At 40.8% G+C, this 26,579-nt stretch overlaps 1 protein-coding gene across 1 annotated transcript in view; it reads right to left on the minus strand.

Moving 5' to 3' along the window:
- The window catches only part of Dchs2 (dachsous cadherin-related 2), a 222,381-nt gene that overhangs the window by 64,797 nt on the left and 131,005 nt on the right, over positions 1-26,579 (minus strand). Inside the window, exons 4-8 of the mRNA XM_052180297.1 lie at positions 12,819-13,055; positions 10,894-11,904; positions 8,391-8,578; positions 7,138-7,237; positions 383-537 (exon numbers count right to left, since the gene is read on the minus strand). Of these exons, the coding sequence (XP_052036257.1) occupies positions 383-537; positions 7,138-7,237; positions 8,391-8,578; positions 10,894-11,904; positions 12,819-13,055 (1,691 nt within the window). The remainder of the gene's footprint in view (positions 1-382; positions 538-7,137; positions 7,238-8,390; positions 8,579-10,893; positions 11,905-12,818; positions 13,056-26,579) is intronic.

Here is a 26,579-nt window from a genome sequence, read left to right on the forward strand (position 1 = left end):
TATGTGATTAACAGAGTCTAGCTTTACATTTGACTGGTTAGAGGCAATTTCCTCCTGCGACGAAGATATTACATTACTTGGTTTTCCTGTTGCTGTTGTTATGATTTGGTTAATGTGACGCTTTGAAGTATGGGTCTCAAGGAATTGTTATATCCTTTAAAGGAATTTCAAAAACCCATGTGATTTATCCAGTAGCCATTTGTTTACATACAAGTTCCTCCTTACCACCTCATTGCAATCAGAAATAAGAAAAACGTCTTTTTGTACATCATACCCAAAACAACACAAATGTCTATGTAGTGAAGGATGACATGCTACCCACTTGGTTAAAAGTCAAATGTCATTCTCAGTGTTCTTCTACATCTTACGTTGATAACATTACCTGAATGTTAATAATCGCCTGTCCTTGAAGTGGGGGCAGCCCGTGGTCACTGGCGCTGACTGTCATCCTGTAGGAAGGGCGGTAGTCGTACGAAAGGATCGAGGTTGTTCTTATTTCACCATTGTTTGCACCAATCTTAAAGTGAACAGGATAATCTAAACGCACAAATGAAGACACCAACATTAATCCAAAAAGCAGAAGATGGGATGGATTCAGTTAGTGTACTCATATTTCAGAACATGTATTTACTTTACATTTCTTGAGAGTTTGAGGAGCTATCGAATTTTAATTGTGTTTTAATTCCCTGAGGGTCTGAGGTGCTGTTTACCCTATTCAAACATTTTATAGTGTGCCGATTGATACACATATGTGTCAATCCACAGTCAATACCAATTTAGGTTTTATATGCCACTAAAACAGACAAGACATGATTTGGGGGGGGGCTTATACATATACAAATAAAAAAAAGTAGGTGGCTAGACATGGTGGAGTGTACCTATGATGCAGTGGAAATATCCTACCAGACCACCTTGAGCTACACCGTGAGAGTGTCTACAGATTTCTGCCACCTATATGCATATTTTGCCTTTGATACTCATTTGTTGAGCCTGGATCAGGAATAGCCTATATCTGGTTGTTACATCTTCAGTGTGCAGCTTGATTCTTTCCTAACTCCTTTCTCTTCTTAAATTCTTATATTTCCTTGAAGTGCAATCAGGAGGTAGATCTGGAGAGCTGATCCAACTTGGGTAGAATTTTCAGTGAGAGTGCTTCACAGAATAGTGTATTTCCCTTCAGAGTAAAATCTCCAGCTGCCCTTCAGCCTTGATGTTGGTCCTGCTGGCTCAAAGCTTAGTTCTGTGGGGTCTTTAAGTGTTCCAGGGTCGGTAGCTCTTCTTTTCTCTCAGGTTTCTCTTCTTTTATTAACAAGAATATTTCAATAAAAGGAAATTTCTTTTCAACTAACGTGTGTGTGTGTGTGTGTGTGTGTGTGTGTGTGTATGCATGCATGCATGCATGCATGCGTGCGTGCGTGCGTGCCGGGTACTAAGGCCTTTTCTTATGGATTTACTGTCTAAGACCTTAAATATGTCATTTCTCCATGCATTTCTGGTTCTCTTTGGTGGAAAAATAGTTCTGAGAGATCACAATCTGTATGGGAGGGAGTTCTTACCCTTTCTGGGTTACTTGTGCTTTCTAGGCCTTTACAGTAGATAGTGAGTAGATAAATATACATGCCAAAACACATTAGAGGTTCACATAAATACAAGTAATTTAAGTTCATTCCCTCAGTGTGCTTAGTTAAATCATAGACTATAATTTTCAATGAAATCTGAATATTTCAAACAACAGGAAGGCCTCAGACAAAGCCAGAGCACACAAAGCCGTTCTCTTGTTTCCACAGCCATTGAGTCATCTTGGTCCACTTACTCTTCAGGGCTGTAAATAGAAAAGGACTTCTGCCCATGAAGAAGGTAGAGCGTGAAGCCAGCAGCTAGGAAACACATGAGTTGAGATTTCTATTTTCATCTGCTCATTTCTGTCTCACAGGGATCCTGTGGAATGCTCTGGTGGGTGATAAAAATCCACGTTGCTATTATATTTTTTATCTTGCTACATTATTATATTCTAATTATAGTCGGCCTTATTTAGTAATGAGATAAGGTGAAAATGGATGATACACATCATCGTGTGCTTCAGTTGCTTTGCTCCAAGTGTCCTCTTGGAAGCTAATTTAAAAATAACCACTCAGAGGACCAGTGAGTGAGCCCAGCGGATCAAAGCACTCATTGCACAGGCTCAAGCTGAGCTCAAGGTCCGGGCACCCAGGTAGAGGTAAAAGAAAAGAGCCAAGTGTACTCCTAAAGCCAGCATCCGTGACACTCAGAAATGCATGCTGAACATCAGTGGCAGCTTTTAGATGGAGTGATTTTCAGTGTCCTTTGAATGGCAAGTCAGTGTTCACTTCCATCTCTGTCCTGTGGAGTCACCTTCCTAACTGGCATGGTGCTCTCTTCTCTATTCAGCGGACCATGAACATGTGACACATGGCTTTTTTTGGATTTCAGGTAAACATCTTATGCCAGGATGAAGGCAACCCCCATTCTTGTGTGTGTGTGTGTGTGTGTGTGTGTGTGTGTGTGTGTGTGATTGTGTTTGTGTAAGTATGAGTGTATATATATATATATATATATATATATATGTGCTTCATACACATACATATACATACAGAGTGCATGTAAATATATGTATGTGGGTATATATGTGTGCATATGTGAATGTGTGACTGTGAGTGTGAACTTCTGTGACTATGTATGTATGTATGTGTGCATGTATAATTGTTTGGAGGGTGAGTTTGTGCATGTGTGTTTCCACATCTATTGCTTTTCATGGGTATTTATGTTCTTCAACTATTCAACTTCACTCAAAATTAGAGAAAAGTCATGCAAATATTTCAAGGAGCTAACTAACCTTAGCAAGGGCCATAGGAAGATATTGTGCCCCAGTGTGCCAGATCTTCAATGTTTACACATGAAGAAATCATGGCGCCTCCTTGTGGGGAACAGGGAGCGTAACAGGAGAACTTGTTTTCTTACCAGGCAGCCAATAAAGAACCACTGACAAAGTCCTAGTTTCAGGGTTGTTTTGATTTGCATTTCCCTAATGACTAATGATGTTGAGCACTTCTTAAGGTGCCTCTTGGCCATCCAAATTTCTTCAGGTGAAAATTCTTTGTCTAGATTTGTACCCCATTTTTTAATAGGGTTATTTGGTTCCCTGGGGTCTAACTTCTTGAGTTCTTTGTATATATTGGATATTAGCCCTCTATCAGATGTAGGGTTGGTGAATATCCTTTCCCAATTGTTGGTTTTGACCTTTTAACAGTGTCCTTTCCCTTACAGAAATTTTGTAATTTTATGAGGTTCCATTTGTCAATTCTTGATCTTAGAGCATAAGCTATTGGTATTCTGTTTAGGAATTTTCCCCCTGTGCCCATGTCCTCAAGGGTTTTCCCCAGTTTCTTTTCTATTAGTTTCAGTGTGTCTGGTTTTATGTGGAGGTCCTTGATCCACTTGGAGTGGAGTTTAGTACATGGAGATAAGAATGGATCAATTCGCATTCTTCTGCATGCTGACCTCCAATTGAACCAGTACCATTTGTTGAAAAGTCTATCTTTTTTCCACTGGATGTTTTCGGCTCCTTTGTCAAAGATCAAGTGACCATAGGTGTGTGGATTCATTTCTGGGTCTTCAATTCTATTCCATTGGTCCACTTGTCTGTCACTGTGCCAATACCATGCAGTTTTTAACACTATTGCTCTGTAGTATTGCTTGAAGTCAGAGATACTGATTCCCCCAGAATTTCTTTTGTTGTTGAGAATGGTTTTAGCTATCCTGGATTTTTTGTTATTCCAGATGAATTTGAGAATTGCTTTTTCTAACTCTGTGAAGAACTGAGTTGGGATTTTGATGGGGATTGCATTGAATCTGTAGATTGCTTTTGGCAAGATGGCCATTTTAACTATATTAATCCTGCCAATCCACAAAGTTCTAGTCCCCAGTAAGGATGGAGACAGATCCTAGGGCACTACTAAAGTGGAGTTCTTGTCCCTGAATTAAGTCGACTTCTTCAAATCAGTGCCACAATGTGTCTAGGTTGATGCATTTGAAGCTGTAGGTAGATCATTTTCATGGCCATGTCTTGCTCAAAGTGTGTGTGTGTGTGTGTGTGTGTGTGTGTGTGTGTGTGTGTGTGTGTGTGAAACAAAGCTGAAAGAAGCATTCTGCCCCTTCTTCTTCTGTGCACACATGAGCTGCTCCAGGACAGCAAACAGAAGTGCTCCTTCCAGGACCTAGCACAAGCACCCTTGCAAGTTTATAACATGTGTCTCTGTTCTTCAGTTACCCTCAGGAGACAGACTTTAAACTAGCTATGCTGTTCTAGCTAAAAATTGCTTGTTAATATCTTTTGCCTGGCTTTCAAATCACTTCTCCTTTTCTTTCTGATCTTTAGAAAATCTTAATAAAGCTAAGTGCAATTCTGTGTCATCACAAAGGTTGTAATTATTTTCTCCCAATCTATGATCTAAGACTTATGCCATGAAAACAATGTCATATATCATGAACTTCTGAATTTTAATGTAATTGTGTTCATCTACATCTTTAATTTTTTTGCTTGTTTAAAAGTCATATGTTCCCCTTAACATCAAATAATCAACCTCTTACATTTTCTTCTGTTAAGAATTAAGATTTTTGACATTTAAATATGACATTTTTTGTATAGTAAAAAGTAGATATGTGATTTTATTTTTCCATCTGTGTGTAACAAAGTAGGTCTGTATCATGCATTGATCTGCTTTCTACATATTGTATATCAAATCTACTTAGAAGAATTATCTTGCCAACTGGTCTATTGTTAGTGCATCAGTACTACGGTGTCCTCATTTCAAAACTTCATGAATTAAAGTCTTATGGTGGCATATCTTCCATTTGTCCTTTTGACACTGTCTAGATAATTCTTTTTTTTAGCCCTTCTATTTTGATTTTATAACAAACGTCATATTTTACCAAACACTAGCAGACATTTCAACTGAGAATACATTGAGCCACTAAATAGACATTTAAATGCCTTTTTCTTTTGGCCATGGGGCTAACATGAATAGTACACAAACAGTCCTTCCCTTCATTTACCTTTCATGTCTTGTATTAAGGCTTTACAATTTTTTCATAAAAATAAGGCATGTTCTCCTAAAATTTCCCCTACATCCACTCGAATGTCTAGACCTTGATGAAAGGGGTTAAAGAGATCCCCTTGAAGAAACCAGACAACAGTGCAAGTATCGGTCACTCACCACCCACTGTTTGAAATAGTCTGAGCAAGCAATTGCCTTGAAACCCACACATTTTTGCTCTTCAGCAAACCCACCCTGTGCCTGAGCTGATTCTGTGACTTTACCACAGTGACTGAGACCTTTGAAATGGGACCTCATAAAATTACAAAGTTTCTGTAAGGCAAGGGACACTGACAAAAGGACAAAACGACAACCAACAAATTGGGAAAAGACCTTTACCAACCCTACATCTGACAGAGGGCTAATATCCAAGATATACAAAGAATTAATTCAAGAAGGTAGATTCCAGAGAGCCAAGTAACCCTAATAAAAATGGGGTTCAGAGCTAAACAAAGAATTTTCACCTGAGGAATATCAAATGGTGGAGAAGCACCTAAAGAAATGTTCAACATCATTAGTCATCAGGGAAATGCAAATCAAAACAACCCTGAGATTTCACCTGACATCAGTCAGAATGGCTAAGATCAAAAACTCAGGTGACAGCAGGTGCTGGTGAGGATGTGGAGAAAGAGGAACACTCCTCCACTGCTGGTGGGGCTGCAAGCTGTTACAACCACTCTGGAAATCAGTCTGGCAGTTCCTCAGAAAACTGGGCATGATACTACCAGAGGACCCACTATACCACTCCTGGGCATATACCCAGAGGATTCTCCAGCATGTAATAAGGACACATGCTCCACTATGTTCATAGCAGCCCTATTTATAATAGCCAGAAGCTAGAAAGAACCCAGATGTCCCTCAATGGAGGAATGGATACAGAAAATGTGGTATATTTACACTATGGAATACTACTCAGCTATTAAAAACAATGAATTCATGAAATTCTTAGGCAAGTGGGTAGAACTGGAGAATGTTATCCTGAGTGAGGTAACCCCATCACAAAAGAACACATATTGTATGCACTCACTGATAAGCAGATATTAGCCCAGAAGCTTGAAATGCCCAAGAAACAATTCACATATCAAATGGTGCCCAAGGAGAAGGAAGGAGAGCACCCTGGTCCTGGAAAGGGTCAATGCTGCAGTGTAGGGGAGTACTAGGACAGGGAAGTGGGAACGGGAGGATTGGGGACCAGGGGGAGGGAAGAGGGCTTATGGGACTGTTGCGGAAGGGGGAATCCAGGAAGGGGGAAATCATTGGAAATGTAAATAAAGAATATATCGAATTAAAAAAAAGAAAGAAAGAGTGTCATCTCCAAAAGGTCAATGTGTTCACAGTGATCTCTGGAAGTTTACAGACATATTAATTTCAGGATCTGCTCTGATACCTCTTGAGTTTCCCATGAAGAGAATCAAATCTTCTTCAGGCAAAGACAAGACTGTCTCTGGTTTTCCCATGTTTGCATCAAACAAGATAAAGAACAAAAATGCCTTTTAAAATGGTCTCCAACACAATGTCACGTAAGGAAGAGATAGCATTTTAAGAGAAAGCTTGAAAGTCCAGCCATTCCATTGCGTCACCATGAGTGCCTGTGTGAGAGGTGTGACTTGTGGCAGAGAGAGACAGGCATGACTTATTTTCATCCTGTGAGTAATCTTCATAGATATTCATGGGTGCCCCAGCACATCACAGGTTAATTACCACTTCTCGACTATTAACTTCCACTTTCCCTTCAGCAAGCATTGGCTGGTGCTTGATGTTCTCACAAGCCAAATGGATTGTTTCTATTGAGGGCATAGGGAAACAGCTACTGTTTTCCATGAGACTTTCGACATTCTATTTGTGTTCTTAAGCATGAAGTGATTATCACAGACAGCAATGGAATTTTGTTCGCAGTTTGGTTGTAAGTAGTCTAGGGAGTTCTGAATAATCAAGTTGAAGGTCTCTTCCTCAAAGGAGACAGAGGGGATAAGTGACAGGGAATTTTAAAAGCCCTTAATCCTCTATAAATATTGACATTTACCTGAAGAGATGGAGTATGTAAGTTCTGCGCTGAGTCCTTCATCAAGATCCTTTGCAAAGACAGTTGTAACCAGTGTGTTGACTGGCTGGCCTTCCAAAGCCTGTCACAGAGATAAATAGCTTACAGATGAGTCAATGGGACCTTAAAAGATGCATTAGTGGACCTTTAAGGGAAAGAACACATTGTACCAACTGCCCACTAACAATTCTAAAATCTACACACCACTCAAATGTCAGAAGCATGGGTAAAAGTTCACAAAAAGAACCCACTTTATCCGTTATTTTTTTTATTTATTTTGAAGCATTTGAACTGGAACCAAATATGTAAATAAATTAATTACAATGAAGTCAGACTAAATAGTTCTCTATTTTTTGAAATTCTTAAAGAACTTAGCGTTTTCTCAAAAGTTTCTCAGGCAGGTTATTGTTTAGGAAAATTGCTACAGTTCCAAAATATGGCTAACAGAAATATCTGCCCTCTATCTTGGAAAATATATCTCACAATAAGTAGGAATTTTCCAGGAGTGAGAATGAAATTCATGGGTGGAGCTCAAATGTCCTTTAAACCACAGGGACTTATAGTGATACAATAAAAATCACTCTAATACTGTTGCCTTTGCCAGAAGTTTTCTTCAACTCTGGCTTTGGAAGATTTGTTTAAATCCCCTAACTTCCTCAACACCCTTCTGAGTTGTTCACTACACACATTCCATCAGGGTCTAAACATCCAATTCAATTGTTTGGAGATCTGTATCTGCTAAGCTCTTTTATATGCATGATTCACCTGTTTAATATAGATTCACTTACAAAGTACATGAGCCAGCATTGTAATTTATTATAGAAATAATAAACATACAGAATATGGAAAGGAAACGATGAAATCATATGTGTATGATTACAAGTTTGGCGTGTGCTTACAAACCCCACTCCCTCATGTCAGGAGTACAGACTGATACAGCTTCCAAGTGACTGTGCATCAGCTGCACATAAGGAGCTCTGCACAGAGATGCAGAGAACGCAGCCACATCCTGCCCACAAGCCAGTGTGACTGATGCTGGGGTGACTTCATGTCTATATAGATGGAACAGGACTATATTTCCTTTAATCGAAGTGGAGGTGCAATTCTGAATTGGAATGCTATGCAATGACATACCCAATGGCTGAATTGGTGAATTCACATCTTTTACCACAAGGTGGTGCTCAAAACAAATGACTGCCGGCATTACAGGCTCCCTAAGTATCTACTTCACAAACCTTGAAGTGAAATTCCTTGCCCGGGAGACACTGAGGGAAAAAAGGCCTGTTGTCATTGACGTCAGTAATTGTGACATGAACCAGCATGGTGGCATTTCGTGGTGGGGAGCCGTGGTCTGTCACTAGGACAGTCATGTGATGATGCCCCTGATGTTCTCGATCCAATGCCAACCAGTTGATCAGCTCACCTGGGAAGACAGCAAAACACGACAGGCACTGTGCTAGAAGACTGGCATGGGTGACCAACCGCATCCAAAACTATCCGTGGAAGAGAAATCAAACCAAAAGCTTTGACCCTCGAGACCATTCATGTACAAAGCAATCCTGCTCTGTATGACTACTGAAAGAATCTGCTGCCAGCTCTGGTGGTGTGTGCCTACAATCCCAGCAGCACGAGGAGCAAAGGGGGATGGATTGTGACTTTGAAGGCCTGCTGGGCTAAATAATGAGGCCCCACCTCAAAACAAAACAATCACTGAGGTTACGCTAGAAAATACCACTTCAAAAATTCTTTTATCATTCTTTGTATTACGAATTACCCACCTTTAATCACTTGTATCCCCCCCAAAATGAAACCTATGATTTGGGGGATTTATCATGGCTGTGTTTGCTGCTCCACAGAACACAGAAAGCAGAGAGCCTGTGGCATCCTAAGTTCTGGATTTGGTTCCCAGATCTCCACCTGCTAGTCTCACTTCCAGGTTGCTCTCTGAAGCAAACACAAATGAATATTTTACAGTGTTTCATAAACTGTAGATTATTTGCCTTTAATATCATTACTTTATAATAACTTGAAAAACACATTTCCTGAACAGTGGCATGCCCTTTATATATGTCAACATTGCTTTTAACTCACAAAACATGTGTACAGCAAGAGGCAGCGGCTTCCCAAATGACTTCCCTGTCCATGCTTTTCAAACATATTTTGCAATTCTTGCTTAGAAATGTGTGCCTTTTACAATCCCCTTACACTCAAGCACGAAGAGCCAGCACTCACTCTTAGCTGCCTGTCCCCGCTGCCACAGGTCTGCAGAGGCCACACGGCTCTCCTTCCTGCCGGCCTAGCACGGGCCAGTTCATGAGGCCGTTGCCACCAAACATTCCTGTCACCAAGCTTTTCTCACACTTAACCTGCATGCAGTAACACTGCCTAGAAGCAGAGGCTGAAAATGACAGAGGACATTCACGTTTGCCGAGAGCTGCTGGGTCGGTGAGCCCAAATGCAGTACCTACCGTAAGTTCTCTACACTAAACGTATTTAAATAGTGTTTATTGTGACTGTGGCTTTAATAAATCATACATGCAACAGCATTTTTAAAGTTCCCATCTGTAACTCTGAAAGCACCAAATGGAGCTTTATTTCATAAAAATTCCCCAGAGGAGTGGCTTTTTCTCTACTCTGACTGCCTCTTCCCTTAACCATCCATCTGTTTCCCAGCTTCCTGCTTGCAACTTAAGGATATGTTGCTGCATTTGATATTAGTCACATTTTATATTTACTTTTTAATTTAAGGTATCAACGATTAACTACATCACATTCAATGATCCCTCTTTTTCTTTACCAAAATGAGACATAAATGTTTCTAGTGGTTTTGTGATCATAATAAGTTGCTTCCTGGTTTGACCTTGATGTTCCCTTTGACGTTTCACAAAATATTTCTTGACTTTTTCAATACATCTATAAAGGAAAAGGAATTTTTGCCTTCTCCATAATCAGAGAACATCAGGGTTCCCCAGACATGAGTGCTGGATTTATAAGACTAGGGGCACAAAAAAAAGCAGCTTTCAGAGCTTCACTGGAGTGATGGTTAATGGGAGAATATATACCAGGCAGGGGTGAGGCCTCCCAAGAGAGGCACCCCAAACAAGCCTTCACATGGGACTTATGATGTATGAGTCTGGCCATGCCTCTAGAGTAGTCATGTACTGCTAGAGTAGTATCTGAAGGCAAACAATCACAAACTGCTTGCTGGTCAGCATACATTCTGACAATCTCACTAACCAGCTTCCTCACTGTGCAAACATCATGGAGTATACTCGCATAAACCTCGCTGTTGAAGCCTCCATGCACACCTCTGCCACACCCTATTGCTCCTGGGCTGTGAAGTGAGCTTCTGGTGAACACAGAAGGCAGCTGTAACAGAGAGGAAGTAGCCATGCTTCTAAACTATCTAAATAGAGACAATAAAGACGGGGCAGAAGAGTGCATGGAAATTCTCATTGCCATTACAGTGGCATGGTACCACGGTCCTGCATGCAGCCCATCTTTGAATGAAACACTGTGCAGCCTGGGCCTGCACTGGCAGAATATGATGGAGGAGAATCAGGATAAGTGAGACTCTTCCCAATGTTAACTTCATTTTAAAATCACAGCACTGTCATAAAATACTATTTGCCAAAGCATAAGTTTAAATTTTACTTGTGCTAAAGCTATATCTAAAGATGTGAGGGTTTTTTTCATTTTGAATTTTTTTAAATATGGAAGGAAGTTGCAAAAAACTACCTGTGTTAGGATTCATCTTGAAGAATTTTCCATCGGTCAAAAGGAAATATGAAAGCTGCCCATTCTTCCCAGAGTCAGCATCAACGGCTGTCATTTTCCCTATTACCCCTAGGGGGATAGGGCTCTCCTCAACCTTCAAAAACACCTTGTTCTGCAAGAAGGCCGGGGAGTGGTCGTTCTCATCCAAGACATGAACTAGTACCAAAGTGCTCACATTCTGCAGCAATCTGTCTCCTGGGGTTTGCGCAAACACCCTAAACTTGTATGTCTGTGTAGATTCATAGTCTAGTTGTCGCCGTAGATAAAGCCACCCCGTGTGAGGGTGGATTCCAAACACTGAAGAGTCTATGCTGACATCAAGGGAGTATATGGTCTTCGAGGCTGGGTGCCATGGATACAGTGGGTAGGCCTGTACCTGTAGGATTTGAGTTGTAATTGGGAGAGACTCACTAACTTCTACTTGATAGACCAAATTTTCAAAAGCCACGGCTGGGATTCGTTCTTGGCTTTCAATAACTACTGTGAGTACCAACTGGGATGCCTGGGGAGGAACACCATGATCCTTAGCCACAAGAGTCAGCCTGAAATCCGCCTGGCCTCCCAGGCTCTCCCTGAGGTATAGCACCCCACGGCCTTGGTCCATGCTGAATTTGCTCGGTTGGGGGCCTGCTATGCTGTACCGGACGAGACCATTCAGCCCGCTGTCTTTATCCTGCGCACGTGCAAGGTACAAGGCTGTACCGGGCCGAGTGGTCTGGGAGATCCTAATCTCATCTGAGGCTGTGGGGAACTCAGGGCGGTTGTCATTGACGTCCATCACCGTTATGTTCACTTCGGTGCTGCCGCAGGCTGGGGAGCTGCCGAGCTGTGCCTGGACCGTGAGGACAACCATGCCCTGGGATTCATGGTCCAGAGGCTTCAAGGTGCGGATACTGCCCAGCCATCTGTGAATGGAGAACTTTCCTTCCGGATTGCCAGAGGAAATTCGATACATGATTGGTTCTGAGGAATCTGAAAAGAGAGCATACAGACATCATATACTAAAGTAGTGTCTTCTGGAAGCAGTGTATGTCCCACCCTGGAGAAGAACACAGTGAAGTCTCCACCCATTCACAAAGACTGGTGAGACTCAGGGCTTCCACCCTTCTTAGTGACCAAAGGGAATGGCCAGTGGACAATGAGCAAGTAGGTCATTGCTTTCTTCATCTTTCTTGCATTAGGTAAAAAGAGAACCATATTATGAAAATAATTTAGACATCTTTAAGAAGCCAAGTTAAATTCGTGTTGATATTTTTCCTATGATAGCCACCTTCGGAGTGACAAATGCCCTCCACAGAGGGAGAAAGAGGAAGATGAGAAAGGACAAGAAGGACCAGCTCTTAGGAAGGGAGGTCACTTTCCGGACTTGTCCCAAAGGGTTACCACTCCACACGGCAAGGGAGCCATGCAGGAATATCTTCTCAATTACTATTTAGACCACACAAATCTTAAGTCATTAAAACTGGTAGCAAAGGGGGAATGCTTAAATAAAAACCATTTATGTTAAATCACCCTGCAACTCACTCTGCAGTAAAACTGCATTGTAGATAGGTTAGCTGGAAACAGCATAAAGTAAGTATGTGGACAGTAGTTATGGAATAGAGTAAGATGTATTTTTATTAAAAATTTTTAAAAGTACATACACTTCATACACCATAATTATGCGCCATATTAAACAGTCTTTAAAAAAATACCCATTACTTTCTTATTCAAAAAACTGTAAGATAGGTAGAAACAGCATTGAAAGTACAATAATCAGGACAAGGGGTATGTTTTTTCATTTATTTAGCATGGATTGAAGGAAATACTTACAGCTGTATGGCCTGATAAAACAGGAAACTATACAGTCATGGGCTTTGGGGCAGTGTTAAAAATGCAGCACTTACTCAAGGACTCTCTTGCCTTCACTGTTCCAACGAGCGTGTCTTCTGGCACGTCTTCATAGACTGAGAAGGTATACTTGGGCCTTTCAAACTCCGCAGGAGCCAGAGTGGTCTGCATGACGTGGATGGTGACATCAGCGCTAGTGGCAGTTGTGAGCCCGCCACCATCTCGAGCACAAACCATCAGGAAAATGGTGGTGGCTTCCAGATGGCTGAGAGTTGATGTTAAGTAAATAATCCCTGGATAGGAAAAAAATAATCAATCAATGGCAATATGCAGTGAGCACTGATGGCCATACCTGGTCTAGAGACTCTACCGTGTCATGATTAATTTTATGTGTGCACTTGACTTGGTCTTTGGTTTCCCAGTTTTGTCATACAGCACTCTGAGCATGTACCAAACAGTGTTTGGCGATGAGATGAACATTCAAAACCAAAGACAGAATACAACAGCTTTTTCTCTGGAATGTAGGTTGTCTCCAGTTAGTCAAAGGCCTGGATAGAGGTCTTTGGATAGAGGCCTGGATAAGAGCTGACATGCCTCAAATCTTGGAACATACCTGCCCCCATAACTGCATGAGCCAATGCCTTGTAATAAATCTCTTCACATCCTACTGGTGCTTTCCTGGACAATTTGAATTGCCACATCTATTTTGCAACAGAGAAATTTGAGCCCACTTGTAAATGATGTCCAGATTCTTCCAAGCAATAATTTTCTAGAGTTTAACCATTAGACATTTTAGGGGCATATCACCTCTTCAGACAATTTTGTTCTGCCCTTTTTCTTACTATTGTATCAGCAGTGCCAGATAGTGAAAATAACAGAGTAGAGGTCTCACTTTTCTAATGTGGAGGTAACACATGTATGGGGGCTCACAGCCTACCCAGATATCAGGATCCTAAGAATCAGAAGTTCAAAGTCAGTCTCAGCTACTGTGGTGGTTGGCTCTGTCAACTCTATACAACTTCAAACCACCAAGGAAGAGAGCATTAGTGAGGGAGCAGCATCAGGCTCAACTATGGACATGTCTTTGAAGAATGGTCTTAACTGATGTACAAAGGCTCAGCCTGAAAGTGGGCAGCACCATTCTCAGGTATGGGTCCCTGAAATATAACGAGTAGAGAAAGTTGACTAAGCACTGGGCATACATACATTTATCTCTATCTGTTATTGGATGTGATGTGACTAACTACCTCAAGTCCCTGCCCCGACTTCTCCATAACAGTGGATGGTATCCGAGAACTGTAGGCCAAATAAATTTTCTCACTAGGTTGCTTTTGGTCCAGGTATTTTATCACAGCAAGAGAAATGGAACCAGAAGAGCACCTAGGGTGATAGAAACCAGTCTGGGATACATGGGATATTATCCCCAAATGAATAAATGAATGAATAAATGGATGGATGGATTTTTTCCAACAATTTTAATTCCTTGTTCCTAAGTCTCTTTAAAGTTAATATAATTATATAATACCTCTATCTTCTTTTCCCTCCAGGTTTATTTTAGTACAAATGATACATTAAATTATGCCAGTTCAAGGTATAGAATGTTTCATCTTTCTTTGATGGTCTGTCAAAGGACACAAAACTTATTCCACAGATTTTCATTACAAATCCTTCCAATCTGTTTTTGGTATAGTCTTCAAAATAATAACATATAAGTTGTTTCATTATTCAAGTCCGGACAATTGGAGAACCATTGGGACGTGGAGCCTAAGTGGGAAGAGTGGATCTGGGGAAGGCTGGCCTTAAGTTTAATTCTCAGTTCCTTTGCTCCCTGTTCCATGCAGAATGGACTGAGCAGCCCTGTGGTCCTGCCGCTGCCATCTGAGCCACCCTCACACCATTCCCTTCCCACGCTGGTGCACACAGCCTCTAACCATGAACAAAGCAATTCTTCCTCCTTCCAACTGAGACCAGCCAGAGGTTACAAAAGAAGAGGCATTAGCAGGTATGAATGGCTACAATAAAAATAACACAAACCAGGAGGCTAGAAATCGATTTCTCATGGGTCTAGAGGCTGGGAAGCTAAAGGCCAAGGCAACACGGATCCCACTGGTGAGTGCTTGCTCGGCAGGTTTGCAGTTGGCTATCATCTCTACACCCCCACATGGCAGAGACACTTGAACTTGGTCTCTCTCTCTCTCTCTCTCCTGAGAATGCTGTCTTAGTTACTTTTGCATTGTGAAATGAAATACATAATTCAAGGTACCACTGGGGCAGAGACGTAGGGACGGAAGGTGAAAAAAGCAGTTGGTCACGTGGCATGCATGATCAGAAAGAAGAAAACAATGCTGTTCCCAGCTCACTCTTTCCTTTCAGAGACCCATAGGTCACAATCACTTAGGCAAACCTCTGACTCCAAAATATTTACATTACATCACGTTACATTAAGATTCACAACAGTAGCAAAATTACAGTTATGGTGTTACTATAATGGTGACAGAAAAATGGTTGTCACATAACTCCTAGACACTCATTAAAGAAGTTCCTCATATCAAATATTTAACCTTGTGTATTTTAAAACCTATCCCTCCTACTTAGGACATTTAACCATAAGGGATGTTTGACCATAGCACATTGCAGTTTGTGTCACAAAGCCAGTCAGAATGCCTTGGTTCTTGATGAAATTGTCGGACCTGGGATTCACAGGAGTCCAAGTCTTGTGAACTTGCTTAAGACGTCTTATGAGAGATAGTTCTGTTGAAGCTGCATTGCCAGCTTAAGTACCGTGGTATACCCAGAGCGTGAGTCCACTCTCTGGGTTTTAAAATATTCATCTTTCTCCTGCACTCAGCAACTGAATGAAGTTTGCAATGCTTTTTTTTTAAATCCCTGCCTTCAAATGCTATGAATGTTAGATTTCTGATTCTATATGCTAATTTTATGTTCTCAGCACTAGGCCACTCGTGAATGATTTTGATTAAATCTCAACAGAAACAGACTCTCACATAGACCTGGCATCTTAGACATGTTCCATATGGGGAGCTGATTCATAGAAGCAAGGCAAGACATCCATTCTTTAGAGTTTATGGAATAATAAAAGACCATGGGGACAGATTCTTAGACTCAGATACAACTGCCTTCAGATCCTTGTTCTGTCAAGTCATACTTGGCCTTGAACAGTCTCCTAAGCCTTCTGAATCTATTTGTGTCCTACAACCAAACTGCAGAATGACAGCACTTAGAGGGCATATATGCTGTGAGGCTCAGTTAAACAGCACATGCAAGCATATGGCTTATCACAGGTCTGGTACACGTGAACTCTGTGCTACAACACTAGCTTTCTTCCCTCCATGCTAAAGACTATAGTATTAGGTGAATAATTCTGTGTAGCACGAAAATATGCTCATTTATGGTGAGTAATTAATTTAAAACTTTATGCATACAGGGAAAGATGAGGCAATCAGAGGAATATCAATATTCTATAAGACCCTGTGGAAAGAGTACATAAGAAATTGACCTAAAGAACCAACCAGGGGCCCATCTGTCCTCACAACTTGCCTACCAAGTCACAAAGATGAATTTTGAAGGAGGCCATAATGGCCCTTCTCATACCAACACATCCTGTATCCTCAATAAACTGGCAATTTTGTAGAACCCGCTCTTAGACAGGTGTGCAGTTTCTATTTGTCTTACTCTTGTGGATGGTCCTCTCGCCTATATTCTTTATGGGTTTACACTGTGTTCATTAAAGTTAATATTTTAAAAGTACTTACAAATTCTCCCTAACTTTATAAACCTAGCTACTAACATGAGCAGTTGGCATGAGTGTGGGCCCACAGCTCCCACTTGGGAGGCCCCAGTACCCTGCCAGTGGACTAGGCTGAAAGACCAGAAGCTCTATCTCTTTTTTCATGTGGCCGCACAAAAATGTCTGAAGTTCAAGAGAACCTACTGCACACATTGACTCCCTTCAGCCAAAAGGAAAATCTTTCTTAAAGCCAGACCAAAACTCTTCGAATAACATAAGTTTGAGTTATTGAGTTTGTTGCCTGAAAGAATCAAATAAAGAAGCCATAACTTTTGGCAATGACAGAACAAAGAATCCCGGATTATCTAACGACTAGATCACTATAAAGGCAGCAGAATAGGTTGAAAGGTCGCTCCCAAAACACTTATCTACTTGCAACCTCTAAAGTAGGCTTTTGTAATCGGGTCTCTGCATGAGGCTGAAGGTTTTAAATAACGACTAGAGTTCTTCTAAGAAGAAGTGAACCAAGAAGACCCAGATATGAAGAAGACCACGTAAGGATGAAGGCAAGGTTGGAGGGATTCTGCCAAGAGCCAAGAATTAGCAGCCGCTGAAAACTATCCAGGACATACAACACTTAGTTCTCAGCTCAATCCCAGAGCACCTTTTTTTCCAGATGTTTGGCCTCCAGAACTGTGAGTCAGTACTATTCTGTTCTTTAAGATCACTTGGTCTTGGTCACAGCATCCCTGGGGAGCCAATTCAGAGAGTAAGCACCTGGCAGAGCATGGTCTTCTGACCCATAGAGCCTTGGCTGACAGGAATGGCTTGAATGACCTTATATAGGCCCCTTCTCTACCTTCTAGTTGGGCAGGTCACATAATACATTCAGGCAAAATGTTCAACATGAGTACAATATGGAGAAAAGTCAGAGATGTGTAGAAAATGGTCAGTGAACACTGTCAAATGATAAGATTATCACACATTTAATTGAAAAACCTTGACTGACTTTTGTGGCTCTAGAATTGGGCCATGCATCATGGTTAAAATACTTTGAATGAGGCAAGCAGAAGAAATTGACTTTATAGTGAGAAAGGGGTAGAAGAAAGAAGAAATAGAAAAAGTTATGGGTCATTTCAAAGTGACTTTTCTTGTAAAGATTAAATCAGAAGGGAATTCCTTATCACATTGGCTAAAATAGTCTGACTTAAGAATCAGGTCACGAGCTCTCTCCTGACATCATTCAGGGAGTCACCGTGTATGACTCTGTGTTGTTTTGGTCTGTAAAGCCTAATATAGAACCAAAGGCCCTTTACAGATTTTACTTAATGATATTCATTATTATTAATAGACTAGAGTTCCATCTTCTTGTATCTTTAAGAGTGTATCATTTTCTTCCTCCTCCTCACAGGATGATTCTGGCAAAGGGTGCAAACTATTTTTGAAATATTTAAAAACAAGGTTAAATATACATAATAAATCCATGCTTACATTATTGCTGTTCTTTTATGTCTATTTAAGATTCAGTGGCTAGAGAAAATTATAGTCTTTATAGAGAAACTCATGTGTGTATATGTTTGTGCGTGTGGCAGTTGTAACCAAAGGTTGACTCACACATGTGTCTCAGTGCTGCTATAATTACCTTCCAGAAAATAAACAACAAGATAACTGACAGATGCTGTTTGAATAATAAAACAGAAGCCTGCTTTATTTTGGTGCTTTAGGGAAAACAAAATTAGAAAATACAAAACTGATGCCAGTGTATCTGTGTGGACTGGTGACAAACGAAATCTAACTTCTTCCTTTGTTGTCTCCTTGACTGTCTTTCTCAGATGGACTCTGCCCATTTGAAGTTTCTCACTGTGACAGGATGCACTGATGCCTGCTCCACCTGACCATCTCACAGGAGGCAGGCCCAACACTCTGAGCATCCAAGTCTCCAGGGAATATACAGAACAGTAGTGGCATCTGCCTGCCGGAGTTCTGCAGAGCTCAGATATCAGTTATACATGAAGCAGAGGTAAAGGCACTTCCAATTTGCTTCAGTATGGAGTATCTAATTACCCACACACATTGTTCAGGAGCCTACATATGTGCAGAAATGAAAAGGTTATTACTGTCATCTAATACATTAACTCCTTGTTTTTTCATATGGATTTTTATGGCATAGCAAGGGCATAGTAACTTTTTAAAGAAACACTTCATGGCCCAGAAATATATTATCCTGAATTACTTTGGCTTTAATTACCTTAACAAAGAAGATTTGGTCAGATTCTACAATTTACTTCAAATATGTAACATTGGAGATATTAGAAATAATTTGATGGGCTGGAGAGATGACTCTCAGGTTGTGAACGATAGCTCACAACAACCATAACTCCAGCTCCAGAGAATCCAGCTCCCTCTTCTGGTGTCTATAGGATACCTGCACATATGCACACACACATATGCACAAACACACTTACATGTACACATACTCACACATAAAGAATAGATAGACTACAGATAGATACATAAATGGACAATTTTTAATAAAAGTATTGAAAACATTCCTTCACAAAAAGTAAACTACTTAGTTAAAAAAACTTGGAAGTTCTATTTGTTTTTTCAATCTCAATGTGAAATTATTCTACCAGCTACCTCCCTTCTGTGGTGATCTGAGTCCTAAGCATGTGATGATCCCCCAAACACTGGAATTCAGTGATTTCAGCATGCATGCTAAAGATCTCCTCTAGGTCAGCTGTTTTTATCTTTTTTAGAAATCAAATTTTAAACCATGCAGTCAATATTTTCTATATCTGTATGTGAGAAAATCTAGAACTTTAATAAGAAAGACATGCTACCATTTTGATTTTCAAAGTAATGCTTTCTCATGATGTTCACAATCATGCACACAAAATAAGACAACCACAGAACACCAAGAACTGCAGAAAGGAACCTCAGTGGAAATTATCTGTTTCTGTATTGGTCCTCAGACTCCCTTCCCAAAAGCAGCTTCTTTGTAAAATGTGAATACACAGTCTCTGAAAGAATAAGTCAACAATAAAAGAGGCTAAAAATTAAACCATGTCTGGAGACATAAAGCAGCATACTGCATTGAGTCTTGACTCAGACAATCTGCCAAGTCTTAGTGACCTTGAGTGAGCTTTCCCTTTAATGACGCTGTGGTGTTCAGAGGGCAGAAGACCAGACCACAGTCTTCTGTGGGTAGGGAGTGGCCAGGGATTGAAAGTCTATCCAGGATTTGTCTGATAAAATTAGTTCACAAAGTTTCAGTTGAACGATGAACTAGAAATAAATTACTTCATCTCCAGTGGGCTGCAAAAAAAAAAATTGTCTGATTTGAAACTCAGTGCTGGAGGTGGTAAACATTTCTTTTGAGAATTCCTAAATGTGAACCAGCTCTTATATTCATCTGAAGTCTGGATTCACAATACAGATAATGTGGAAAATAATTGAAGCCAAGAAAAATTGTAAGTGGTATAGACATAGCACTGGAGATGACCTGAACGATACAGCATAGGCCAGACATACAGGATGCCTGGAGTTCCATGGTGTGTGTGTGTGTGTGTGTGTGTAGGGAGAGAGAGAGAGAGAGAGAGAGAGAGAGAGAGAGAGAGAGAGAGAGAGAACAGACAGAGACAGAGAGAAACACAGAGACAGGATATAAATGAGGACAGATATGTCCCTGAGGCATTTGAACAAAAGCAAAACACAAGTGCTTTCCAGAGGAACCCACCTTTATTCCCAGGGTTCAAAGAATTCTCTCTGATAAAGATCCAAGCTCACAGTTTAAAAAGAAAAAGGGAAGAAGAATGAAGAATTACATTAGCATAGATCAATCTGAGAAATAATGATAAATTTAAATAGGAAATGACTTTAAGAATACAGACCAATGCTAGAGAGTTAAGACAAAAGTTTCAAAATTAATTCAGCCATGCAGTCCTTGTAAGAGACGGAATGTGGGCAGGGGAGATGGGGGCATCAGAAAAGCTCAGATCCTCGGCATGCACATGAAAATGCCAGCACAATGCCACGTGCCAGGAGACACAGGCAGGCAGAGGTCAGCCTGTCCAGACCAGCCCGCAAGCTCCAGTGTCAGTGAGCAAACCTGGATCAAAAGATGACGCTCAGAGCCAGAGCCAGAGAAGACAGCTGATGGGAATCTCTGACCTCCGCATGTATGTGCACACACATTTACTCTCATACACACATTCATGCTCATATGAACACACACATATATGCACATAGGTACACACACAAAAGAGACAATACTTCCAAAATAGTTATACCAGTTAGTTACACCTGTTCTACCTTACAGCTTCATTCTTATGAACAACCTTCATTATATATGGATTACCATAAGATCTAGGTTTTCTGTTTAAAATGTTGACTCTCATTATCCACCTAGCATACTACTGCCAGGGTCACTGTCCACACATATCAGCATTATCACATCACCTTAGTGATCCAAACCCTCACTTTATACCTTAATTATAGCAATAACCAGGCTTATGCCATTCTGTCACAAACTGCCCTCTCAGTGGCACATCTAACGTGCCCTTGTGAGATGGTGTCATCTTGTGCTGTCATTAATTGGGTAGACGACAAGAAGACAAAATACAGTTCATTAGATGTAATCACAAATTGACTTTTAGCCACCCTGTTTAAATTTATGTGGGGCTGTTGGTTGCTCTTCCTCTGTCCCAAAATACAAATTCAGGAACCTCCAATGACTTTAATAGTCACTTTCAACCAGTTATTAATAAATCCCTTCTGTTACTCAAGGCCTCTGTACTGACACAAGCTGGAGTTATCACAGAGAAAGGAGCCTCTCTTGAGGACATGCCTCCATGAGATCCAACTGTAAGGCATTTTCTCAATTAGTGATCAAGAGGGGAGGGCCCATCCCATTGTGAGTGGTGCCATCCCTGGGCTGGTGGTCGTGGGTTCTGTAAGAAGGCAAGCTGAGCCAGCCAGGGGAGGCAAGCCTGTAAGCAGCACCCCTCCATGGCCTCTGTACCAGCTCCTGCCTCCAGGTTCCTGCCCTGTGTGAGTTCCAGTCCTGACTTCCTTTGGTATTGAAGTGTAAGTTGAATAAACCCTTTTTCTCCCCTACTTGCTTCTTGGCCATGATGTTTTGTGCAGGAATAGAAACCCTGACTAAGACAGCCTCCATTTTAACTTAAAAAAAAACATAAAAGTCATCAGAACTCTAACGTTACATGGGATTTAGGTAAGAAGCATGCTCCATGTCAAAAATGATTGGCTTCTTCTCTTCCATGTTGATTACCTCTTGTCCTCTTCTCTCCCCTAACTCACTGGAGTTTCTGAATCATCCATGGTTGGGGGGTGGGGGCGGGTAGGTAGAGAGTGGGCAGGAAGCATTGCCTGACAGACAGTGTCATAGCGACCTAGCATAAAGGTTTCTTAGACTAGGAAACTGTTTAAATGTCATCTTCTTTTCCAGGCATCATGACAATCTGCTTTTCATTTCCATAACAAATACCCAAGAAAATCAACCTAAAAGGGCTTATTTTAGATTGTAGTTTTGGCTCAATACAGGTCATAGGTAGGGTAGCACAGCTCCTGATTACATCTCAGAAGGTGTGTTTTGTCTCCTGGTGAGCTTCCTGTAATGATGACAGTAAGACATGATCTGTCAGAAAAGGAGAATGTGAGTAACAGAACACTGGGAAGTTCCATATGGCTGACTGTCCCTGGGCTCTGTATCTTTGGCCTGTTGGGAGACAGCTCTCTATGACAGCAAATGGCAGAGAAAGGAAAGACAGAGAAAGAATGTGGGATGCGGTACTAAGATCCCCTTCAGAGGCAGCCACCACGAATCTTACATCCCGTCACCCCTTAGGCCTTGTCTCCTACTAGTTCTGACATCTCTCAGCAGTTCGCAGACTGTGGACCAAGCTATAACCAAATGGGACTTGGAAGGATGCTCAGGAGACAAACAACCAGAGAGTATATTCTTCGCTACTTTGGGGGTAGCTCTGTAACTTCTAATCTGAAGCCGCCTTGGTGGCATCTTCGTTCAGAATGGTTGTGACTGCGTCTTGTCTAGGAAGAATTGGAGTCATGCCCTGTGGTCCCAAAAAGGCAAAACCTAACAACACCATTTTTTCCCTCCTTTCTCGCAATGTACTAAAATCAAGAGAAACATTGAGCTCTGTTCAGCCCTCCAAGCTTCTGGAATGTGGTTTGTCTCCACTTCAGAAACTACTCCTTTATTCTGCTGCCAGCCATTTTTCCCTTCAGATTTCTGAGATGCCTGCCAGACACGAGTCTTTGCTGAGCCTTATTATTAACTCGGGGAACATGTACTAGGTTCTCTCAACAGTCAATAAGGTGCAGGGAATTCACCCAGAGAAACCTGTAAATCAACAGCAGCTCCCTGGAATCTATCCATCTTTTCTCTCCAATTTGCCAACCTTCTCTGCCTTTAACAAGATGGGTATCCTTCATATAACCCACACAATGTTTGCAGACCCTGTGGAATACAGAGCTTGTTGCTAACTCTACAGATCAAACTTACATTTCAGAATTTTGTTATAAATATCTAAGATTGGCCACCTTCAGATCTGCTTCTCTGGAATCATCAGGTTTTCTCCTGATGCCATACCAATTGGAGCTGTCCTGAAAAGTGTCACAGCCCACATTCTCTCTAATGCATAGCACCTTGTGTAGCTATTCTTTAGGTTTAGTTGAACCCGGAGCTTGTCTGGCAAAACTGGCAGGCCGCTAAGTCCCAGAAGTCCTGCCTCTACATCCCCAGTGCACACCACCACACCTATATTTTGCATTGGTGGGTGCTGATGATTCAATTTAAGTACTCGTTCTTTGGCAGGAAGCACTTTATCAATGAATTGTTGAGAACAACAATCTTAAATAATATTAACTCTACTAAATATTGAAAGGGCCAGAAAACATATATTATATAATATATGTGCCGCATATAAAATATAATTATATGCATCTGCATACTAAATAGTAAAATCATAAGAAACTCTGTTAGCACATATTGTTCAGCTTGAAATTCATAACCCTGTATCTTAATACGTTAAAGCAAAGTGATTCTTTGACTTCCATTTTTTTATGACCCTTGCAAATCATCATTAGCTATTGGTACAAGGACCAACCTCAACCTTGAAAAACAGATACCAATAAATTTACAGATCACTGATTATTTTGTATTTTAAGAAGTATTTGAATTTACATATTGTGTTAATCTGTTCTCATTTTCAACTTAACAAACCTAGAATCATCTTCAAAGAGTGTCTCAGTGAGGAATTATCTGGGTCAGGTTGGCCTGTGAGCATGTCTTTGGGGAATTGTCTTGATTAGTTGATGTGGAAAGAACCAGACCCTATGGGCATCACCATTCCCTTGGCAAGAGACACTGAACAGTACAAGAAAGCAGAAAGTTAGCTGAGAGCAAGCAAGCAAGTTAGGAAGTGTATGTTTTGTTCTTGTCTGTGGAAATGATGTGACTCTCTACTTGGGTTCCTGCCTTGGCTTCTCAGTAATTTGGAGCTGTAAGGCAAATAAACATTTACTGGATAAAGTTGCCTGGTGCTAGGATATTTTGTCACACACCACTGAAAAGGGAACTAGGACCCTTACAAGTCCTTAGGTGCATTGTCATTTGTCCATGTTCTTCACTATGTCACTTTCTAATTTTAAATCTCATTTATTGGGGGGAAAGGGGCTTTAGATTGATGGAGTGATGAAAAGATGGAGAATGAAGATCATCTTTCAGCTTTTATGTTTTTAAACATAAAACATTTATGTTTTTAAATGCTTGTGACCACTACTAGTTAAACACTATTAACTTTCAGGATCAAATATTTTGGAAAAAACAAATCACTCTTAAACATATTGGAAATCCTCACTATAAATTAACCTATGGGTCATTACTTAAGTTGTAAAATGGGCTTGTGAGAGAGAACAAAAATAAGAAAAATCAAAACTATCTCCTAATATGGAACATAAAATAAATAGTTCCCCCCCCCCAAATAGTAGTAACTCAACCTATAGAATAACAACATTAATTCCTTATTAATTAGTGGTACCTCCGAAGTCTCTCTTCTTTTTCATTTTGTGGCAATATAAAAATTTACCAACTCTTTAGGGTATAAGTTGTAGCAGCAGAAAGGACTAGAATAGATAATTTACTTTGGACTGGGAACCCAGACATCTTTAAAAATATGTTTATTGCAATATTTCACTAAAATACTTAATTAAAGCAATGAGTTTAAAAACTAGTAGTTTAGTGCTTCAAACAGACTTGTATAGGAAGCCACAAAGAGAGATCCTTCTTATCTACTTACTTGAATAAAATAATCTGTATTTATCTTGCATTTTTCCTTTAGCTTAAAAACAGCCCCAATGATAGAAAGAACACAGGAAGTTCAGTAAGAAAACCAAGTGTTGGGTTTGTAAATTTGTCCCTGAATAAGTCAGATTCATAGGGTATCTGAACTTCTAGTTTGTACATGGATATATAAAAATCCTCTTTATCTACTCAAAAATAGTAAATAAACCTCCCTCAGTCCCAAGTCTCTGGCATGTCCGAGAGATGTTCCTGACCCTGCCCACCACCGAGTTATGTTCTTTCTCCCTTGCTCTCCCAATACCCCATCCAGTGCCCCATTCCTCTCCCCGTCACCTTTATCACCCAATTCCCCCCTTCATCTACTTCTAGTATTTATTTTATTTCTTCTTCTAAGAAAAATTAAGTAACCTCTCTTGGCCCCTCTTTATTTGGCTTCTTTGGATCTATGGATTATAGCATGGATACCCTGTACTTTATGGCTAATACCCACTTATCAGTGAGCACATGCCATTCATGTTCTTTTGGGCCTATGTTACCTCATTCTGAATGATACTTTTTAGTCCCATCAATTTACCTGAAAAATTCATGATCTCTTTGTTTTTAATAGCTGACTGATATTCCATTGTGTAAATGAACCACATTTTCTTTATCCATTCTTCAGCTGATGGACATCTGGGTTGTTTCTAGTTTCTGGCTATTATGAATAAAGCTGCTATGAACATAGTGGAGCACATGTCCTTGTGGCATGGTGGAGCATCTTTTAGGTATATGCCCAGAAGTGATATAGCTGTGTCATGAGGTAGAACTATTTCCAATTTTCTAAGAAACTGTCAAATTATTTTCAATAATGGTTATACAAGTTTGCACTCCCACCAGCAATGAAAGAGTATTCCCCTTGGCCACAACCTTGCCAGCAGGCGCTGTCTCTTGAATTTTTGATCTTTACCATTTTGATGTGTGTAAGATGGAATCTCAGGGTCATTTTGATTTGCATCCCCCTGATGACTAAGGACATCGAACATTTCTTTAAGTATTCTTGGTCATTCAAGAGTCCTCTGTTGAAAATTATCTGCTTAGCTGTGTACCCCATTTCTAATAGGGTTATTTGGCTTGTTGGTATCTACTGCTTGAGTTCTTTATTGAGACCTATGCCATGTGCAAAAACCAATCACTGACATTATTCATGATAATCTGTTATGCTTACAGATAGAAGCCTAGCATAACTGTCCTCTAAGAGGCTCCACTCAGCAGCTGATGAAAACAGATGCAGAGACCCACAGCCAAACATTAGATGGAACTCAAGGAAGTCTTGTCGAAGAGTTAGGGGAAGGATTGAGGGACCTAAACAGGATAGAGCCTCCACAGGAAGACCAACAGAGTCAACTAACCCAGAGTCTTGGAGCCTCCCAGAGACTGAATCACAAACCCAAGAGAGAGCATGGGCTGGATCTAGGCCCCCCCCCCCCACACACACACGCACACGCACATGCACACGCACACACACATGCATGCACACACACACACACACACACACACACACACACACATATGTATACCAGATGTGCAGCTTCATCCTCGTGCAAGTCCCCCAACAACTGGAGCAGGGTTGGTTCTGAACCTGTTGTCTGTTGGTGGATTCCATTGCACTAGCTGGGTGGCCTTATCCGGCCTTAGGGGGAGAGGATGCACCCAGTCCTTCAGTGATTTGATGTTCCAGGGAAGGGT

The sequence above is a fragment of the Apodemus sylvaticus genome, chromosome 4 (assembly GCF_947179515.1).
Source record: "Apodemus sylvaticus chromosome 4, mApoSyl1.1, whole genome shotgun sequence".
Classification (NCBI taxonomy): Eukaryota; Metazoa; Chordata; class Mammalia; order Rodentia; family Muridae; genus Apodemus; species Apodemus sylvaticus.